General features: G+C 45.3%; 1 protein-coding gene across 1 annotated transcript; it reads right to left on the reverse strand.

Moving 5' to 3' along the window:
* Positions 1-517: 517 nt before the first annotated feature.
* LOC109221833 (WASH complex subunit CCDC53 homolog) lies at positions 518-1,252 on the reverse strand. Its single transcript, XM_019386272.1, has one exon. The coding sequence runs from the start codon at positions 1,250-1,252 to the stop codon at positions 518-520; it is 735 nt and encodes a 244-aa protein (XP_019241817.1).
* Positions 1,253-7,760: the final 6,508 nt, after the last annotated feature.

Consider the following 7,760-nt stretch of genomic DNA (forward strand, 5'->3'; position numbering starts at 1 on the left):
GCATCGAAAAACCAACCGGGCAAGTTCTAGATGGCAGAAGCAAACACAAGAAATATTTACACAAAGAACTCACACACATGGCACACGAACTATTTGGCTCACATAGTTTGAAGCCCTTGAGTCAACACTTGGCAACTCAAAGCTTTCATCATATGTACAAGTATAACTCTAGGTAGACATAGAGTCACAGAGCGAGCCTCAAGTTCACACAGTTGATATCTATTTTTTTTATACATGCAACAGGGTATCATATTCACAAGGGTGTCATAACTTATGCATTGAAATCACAAAAACACTAATATAAACATGATCACAAACTACACAACACAAGTTATGTAAGGAAATTATACTAACATACACAGAGCACAATATACACATATGTCCAACAGTTGCTAATGTTACCAAAGTACCAATGTCACAAAAGTACCAATAAGGCTACCACCCCCAACTGAACAGCATGCATTGTCCCTAATGCATAAAAAAGAAATATAGAGTGTAAGGGGCTCCCTGAGGCGCACTAAGCACTATGGGAGTCAATAGCCTGCTCAGTGGTGGTGGGGTCACTCTCCGATGCTAAAGCTGGGACCGATGAGGGCTCGGTCTGAGGAGGGACCTCGACTGCAGTAGGGATCTCTGGCTGGTCAAGAACTGGAGCTGGAGCTGGGACCTGTGAGCTGCTAGCCTCGCCCACTGATGGCTGAGTGGCCGATGAATCTGCAGGGGCGGCCAAATCTGCTAGCGAATGTTCAATTGCTGTCTGAAGTTTTGCTTGCTCCACCTCCTCATTTGTAGGAACAACAACATGCTTGCCCTTCTCCTGAGGGCCATCATCCTCCGAGGACCATGAACTTTCCTTCTCCTCACCCTCATCTGCCTCCTCATCCTCAGACTCAGTAGATCGTCCGAAAACCTCCTCATCAGGAATGTCAATGCGTACAGGCGGAGATGGAGGTTGGGAAGTCCCGGCTGTAGGAGGGGCAGTGTCAGTCATGAGTGTAGAGAAGTCAAGGCCCAAGTCCGGAGCTGCTGTGCCTGTAACCTGATCACCATCTGTTGGAAGGAGGGATGACAGATCAAACTCCAAGTTCTGCATTTTGTGGAGCTCGGTCTTCATAGAAGCAACCTCCTCCTTGAGGCCCGGTAACCCACTAACTTCACCCCGCTCGATCTTCTCAAACCGTAACTCAAGTTGCTGCAAATGATTCTCATACACTAATTGTTGTTTTTGAATAGCTGTCACTGAGGTTTGCATTAGCGTCAGGGCTTGTTTGATGAGGTTGGGCAAGGTCTTCAAGAGCTGGTCTACTTTGGCATTGGCATGCTAAGCCAGGAGACCAAGCTTTGAGACGGCTGGAATGGCAACAGAAGGCTGAACAGTGGTAGACTGAGAGGCAGGCTCGGACGTAGAAGTGGATGCCACTGTAAACTGAGGAGTCAACAGAGTTTGGGAATCGGAAGGCTTTACAGTAAGGGGATCTTGAATCTGAACCTGTGGTGGGACAGCAACATCAGTAATACGAGTGATATCAATGTCCCTTGTCTCCTTCCCGTTTTTGTCATAGTGTGGCATGAAGGGAACTTTCACAGCTTTACAGAGAGTTGTGATAAGGCAAGGGAATGGAAGTGAAGTGGCCTGCTGCTTTGCTCGGATCCCTATTTCTTGGAAAATCAGATCTCCAACATCTATCTTGATACCCGTCATGATACAAGCAATGAGAAGAGCCTTCTCAATGGCTATTTCAGTCTTATTCTGGGTTGGCACCAATTGAGAAGTCACAAAACTGAGCCAGTAGCGACCCTCTCTCGTGAGATCTTCCTTGTATATCTTGTGCCGAGGGTTTATCCAAGAAGGGGTCCCTGATAAGTTAGGATTTCAACATGATTATACCCCAACTTGATATTGCTTTTGTTATGAATTGCCACAAAATAGTCCCAAATTGCTTACAAGTTGCGCTTGATTGCAGGTTTGAGCGACAAGATGAGTAATGTCAAAGATCGGCTCAAAACGGAGTGAAACCTGCCAAGTGACAAAGACCAAGTAAAGTGGGGAACAAGAAGACCTAGCGCGGTCCGCGCTCCTCTTTACGCGGTCCGCGCTTGTGAAGTTCAGAGGCTTGCAAATTCAAGGAAAAGTTCCACGCGGCCGCGCTACAAATCAGTGCGGTCTGCGTGGATGAGATTCAGAGAGATGGTGTTTTTGCCAAAGTACTGCCACGCGGCCGCGCTCCATTTATACGCGGTCCGCGCCCGTCTTCAAACGCGGCCGCGCTATATTTCTGCGCGGTCCGCGGTCCCAACTTCAGAGAACAGAGTTCAAGAGTCCAAGAGCCAACGCGGTCGCACTCCCTTTTTGCGCGGTCCGCGCCTACCCCGCAGGGGCATTTTTGTCCAAATTTTCTAGCTCGGTATAAATAGATCTTTTTAACATTTTTAGGTTATGTTTCTAGCTGCTGAACAAGAGTTGCGCTCGTGAGAAGTATTTTGTAGCCTATTTTGGCATTTTTACTCTTGAATATCATAGATTTTAAGTAGTAATCAATTATTATGTTCATTTCATCATCTATTTCTATCGTTTCTTCTTTAATTATGTCTAGCTAAACCCATTAGCTAGGGTTGTGGCTCAACCCTAGTGTGGGTAATTGATGGGTGTTGCCATCTAAGGTTAGGATGACATTGGGTGTTTGCTATTTGGGTTAATTTTAGGTTTTAATTTAGAATTGGTGGTTGCAGACACTGATTTTAGCTTTGAGGGTTTAACTCTTCTTGAGAAAGAGAGTCCATGACCCCAAAATTGACCCAACAAGGAATTGGGATGGACCCATGAGGAATGGTAGCCCCAATTAACGGGTTAAATCTCAAGAGAGTAATCACCCTACTTGAACCCTAGTTGCTTGGTCTAATTGGCCTACCCAATTGATCTCGAGAGAGTCGATTGGGCAAAATCACTCTCTCAACCGAGAGGTGTGAGAGTGGGTGCAATTGTGCAACAGTTATAGCATAAGCCCCAAGTATATCATCTTATCCTTAGTATCATCTACTCATTGGTTAACCACCTAAGTAACGCCACGACCCTAGTCCCTTTCTCGATATTAATTACAACTTAGCAATATCTCCATAGCATAATTTAGCTTCATCTATTAGTCTTAAAGTAGAAGATATAAAAATCTAAACCAAAAATGTTAGAAGTGATATTAGAAGCACAACCGCAACTCTAGGCTAGACCGATATTATAACTCCATTACTATCTCCCTGTGGAATTTCGACCCCGGCCCACTATTCGGGTATTAGTTATTGCTACCCACTCTTCCTACCATTGTGTAGTGTTGAGACGGCCGCGATCAACTTTTTGGCACCGTTGCCGGGGAGCTTACGGTGTTGACTATCGGTTTAGTTAGTTTTGTGTTTTGCTTCTCTTTCCTTCTTGTTTACTAATTCTACTTGTGTCAATCATTCAGGTACTATGGCTCTCAATGCAAACGACCCTCTTGGCAATGTGAACGCGGGGGAGGAGGTAGAGGATCTTGAGCCCGAAGAGGTTATACCACCTCAAGTTCCACGTAGAGGCCGTCCGGCCAACGCAAATGACAACAATCCTATTCCAGACCCTCCTCCGCCACCGCCAAGAGCAGTCCCAAGAGTTCTTCCTAATCAAGGGTACGCGAGTGCCACTGTTCCTCCCCGAATCCGGGCGGGGAACTTTCAAATCACAAATTTCATGTTGACCTTGCTCGAGCAAAGGGGATATTTTACGGGCGCCTCCGACCAAAATGCATACAAGCACTTGAAGGGGTTCGTAGATACTTGCTGGGGCAGCAAACAAACGAACGCGTCAGAGGATGCGTTGAGATTGAGGCTTTTCCCTTTTTCTCTTCGGGGCAAAGCGTTGGACTGGTTAGAAAGGTTACCAAATCATTCTATCACCACATGGGATGAATTGGCGGACAAATTTATTGCCAAGTTCTTTTCTCCAAGTCATATGGCAGCTCTTCGGGACGAGATTCTAGCTTTCAAGCAAATGCCAACGGAACCATTGCACGAGATCTGGGAGTGATATAGAACAATGGTGAAGGAGTGCCCTAACAACGACATGACTGAGGCGATGATCCAGCAGACTTTCTATAGGGGCATCAACACCACGAATTAGTGCATTGTGAACCAATTGGCCGGTGGGAACTTTATGAAACTTTCTTACCAAGAGGCATGTGATGTACTTGATGAAATGGCCGACACCTCTTCGGCATGGCAAAGCCGAGCGAATGTACCCCAAGGTGACCCCACGGTTATCCATTTGCAAAAGGAGTTGAGTGATCATGGCCAAGCTATTGCCGAACTTACAACAACAATGAATCAGTTGGCGAAAGCGCAATTGCAACAAGTACAAAACCCGCGCCAAGTCAATGCAATGGAGAATGTTTCTATGCTAAAAAGGAGGCAAAGAGGGCAACAACAACCTCAAGGTAATGGTGAGAAATTTGACAACAACAATGATGGTGGTGGTTATTCGAACGAGTGTTATGATGATCAAAGTGAGGAATGCCAATATGTCAATAACTTACCAAGGAAATAGAGGAAATCAAGGGAATCAACAATGGCTCCCCCAAGGCAATTGGGGCAATCAACAAGGAGGCGGCAATTGGAATAACAACAACAAGGTGAACATTGGAAAATAACAATAAGAAACAATTGGGGTAAGTCAAAGTAATAACAAAGCGCAATTGAACGAACACAAACAATGGAGCAACAACAATAGCAATCAAGGAGGTGGAATAATGGGTAAGGGGCAAGGCTCTCAAAGGCCCCCATGTTCCAACAACCAAACATCCACCCCCTTTTCAGTCGCAAGGGCCTAGTTCTTCCGGAAGTGATATGGGACGGATAGAGATGTCGAGCAGATGATGAAAAAGAACTAAGATTTTGACGCACAATTGGCTTCAACATAACACATCTATCCGGAACCTAGAGGTGCAAATAGGACAAATTTCTCAAGCTTTAAATATCGACCTAATGGTGGCGCTACATTTACAATGGTAGTGAACCCGAAGGGGGGTAAACAATCATGTGATGGCGGTTACAACTAGGAGTGGAAGAGGTGGTGATGTGCATCGCTCGGATGAGAATCGAGTTGTGAATGATGAAGTTGAGTCGCGATGATAGATGTGCCTTTGAGTGTTGACAATGTGGTTGAACCAATAGTGACAAATGATGTGCGGATTGATATGATGATGAGCCGGGTAGAGACTCAAGAGACCGTGAACCCGTCTAGGGAACACATCATTGATATACCCGAGCCGGCGATGCCCAAGGCAAAGGCACCCTTGCCTAGACCACCTCCACCATATCCTCAGCGGTTAGCAAAGCAAAAGAGCGACAATCAGTTCAAGAAATTCATAGACATGATGAAGAGCCTCACAATCAATGTCCCTTTAGTGGAGGCACTTGAACAAATGCCTGGGTATGCAAAATTTATGAAGGATTTAGTCACCAAGAAGCATTCTATGGAGTGTGAAACAATAAAGATGACGCACCAAGTTAGTGCGATTATGCATTCTATGGCCCCGAAACTTGAGGACCCTGGTGCTTTCACTATTCCTTGCACTATCGGAAGTGCGGACTTTGCTAAGGCCCTATGTGACTTGGGGGCTAGCATTAATCTGATGCCGTACTCAGTCTTCAAGACTTTGGGAATTGGGCAACCTAGGCCAACCTCAATGAGACTTCAAATGGCGGACCGGTCGATGAAGAGGCCTTTAGGTATAATCGACGATGTGCTTGTCCGGGTGGACAAATTCATATTGCCGGCCGACTTTGTCATATTGGATTGCGAAGTGGATTTCGAAGTGCCTATTATTCTTGGAAGACCTTTCCTAGCTACGGGGAAGGCATTGGTTGATGTGGAAGCAGGGGAGTTAACATTCCGTGTGGGTGATGAGAAGGTAGTATTTCATGTGTGCAAGTCAATGAGGCAACCCAATAGTACGGAGGTGTGTTCATTTGTGGACATTGTCACGGCGGTGATAGTGGATGACACAAGTGCTTTGATTAATGTTGAAGATCCTCTTGAAGTCGTGCTTCTTAACATGGATGCCAGTGATGATGTCGGTAGAGTGGAGTACGTGAATGCATTGCATGGAATGGGTTCATATTCATATGAGCCTAGGAAACTATCTTTGGATCCTGAAAATCGCAAAACTCGGCCAATCAAGCCATCAATTGAGGAGCCACCGGTGTTGGAGTTGAAACCACTTCCTCCACACCTCAGGTATGAATTCTTGGGCTCTAATTCCACTCTTCCAGTTATTCTTTCTTCTTGCCTTACTAACTTGCAGGTTGAGGCCACTGTAGAGGTGCTTCAAAAGCGAAAAAGGGCAATAGGATGGACTTTGGCGGACATCAGGGGAATAAGCCCCGCATTTTGTATGCATAAGATCATCTTGGAGGAGGATGCACGGCCATCTCTTGAACATCAAAGGAGACTCAACGAGGTGATGCAAGAAGTAGTAAAGAAAGAGGTTATCAAGTGGCTTGACGCCGGTGTGGTTTACCCGATCTCGAATAGTTCATGGACCTCTCCGGTCCAATGTGTGCCAAAGAAGGGTGGAATGACGGTAGTGACCAATGCCAACAATGAGTTGATTCCTACTCGGACAGTTACGGGTTGGAGAGTGTGTATGGACTATAGAAAGCCGAATAAGGTGACAAGAAAAGCTCATTTCCCACTACCATTCTTGGACCAAATGCTCGATCGTCTTGCGGGCCGGGCCTTTTATTGTTTTCTAGATGGCTACTCGGGGTATAATCAAATTCTCATTGCCCCGGAGGATCAGGAGAAGACAACCTTTACATGTCCTTATGGCACGTTCGCTTTCTCGAGAATGCCATTTAGACTATGTAATGCCCCGGCAACCTTCCAGAGATGTATGATGGCAATTTTTACCGATATGGTAGAGGATATCTTGGAGGTATTCATGGATGACTTCAGCGTGGTGAGAGATTCATTTGAGGAATGTTTGGTGAACTTGGATAGGGTATTGGCGAGATGTGAAGAAACCAACCTTGTGTTCAACTGGGAGAAATGCCACTTTATGGTGCAAGAGGGAATTGTATTGGGTCACAAAATCTCAAGGCAAGAGGGAATTGTATTGGGTCACAAAATTGTAAAATAATAAAGAAATTATTTTATTTGAAACTTTTGGAATAATTTGCTTAAGGCAAAAATCACGTGCTCACAGTATTGGGTCACAAAATCTCAAGGCAAGGAATTGAAGTTGATAAGGCAAAAATCGAGGTTATCTCAAGGCTCCCTCCCCCTACTTCTGTCAAAGGGGTGAGGAGTTTTCTTGGTCATGCCGGGTTCTACCGGGGATTCATTAAAGATTGTTCAAAAATTGTGAACCCGTTTTGCAAATTGTTAGAGAAGGATGTCAAGTTTATCTTTGATGAGAAGTGCATGGAGTCTTTTGAGCTATTGAAACACAAGTTGAACACAACTCCTATCATCACCGCACCTAATTGGGATTTGCCTTTTGAACTTATGTGCGATGCGAGTGATGTGGCGTTAGGTGCGGTGCTAGGCCAAAAGATCAGCAAAATGTTCCATCCTGTGTATTATGCTAGCAAGATGATGAATGAGGCCCAAAGAAACTACACAGTGACGGAAAAAGAGCTATTGGCTATTGTTTTCGCGATGGAGAAATTTCGACCTTACCTTATGGGAGCAAAGGTGATCATACACACGGACCATGCAGCCCTCCGGTATTTGA

This window comes from Nicotiana attenuata, unplaced genomic scaffold, assembly GCF_001879085.1.
Source record: "Nicotiana attenuata strain UT unplaced genomic scaffold, NIATTr2, whole genome shotgun sequence".
Taxonomy (NCBI): domain Eukaryota; kingdom Viridiplantae; phylum Streptophyta; class Magnoliopsida; order Solanales; family Solanaceae; genus Nicotiana; species Nicotiana attenuata.

Coding starts and splice junctions, on each gene's coding strand:
- LOC109221833 (XM_019386272.1), bottom strand. CDS start 1,252: ATGCAAACCTCAGTGACAGCTATTCAAAAACAACAATTAGTGTATGAG.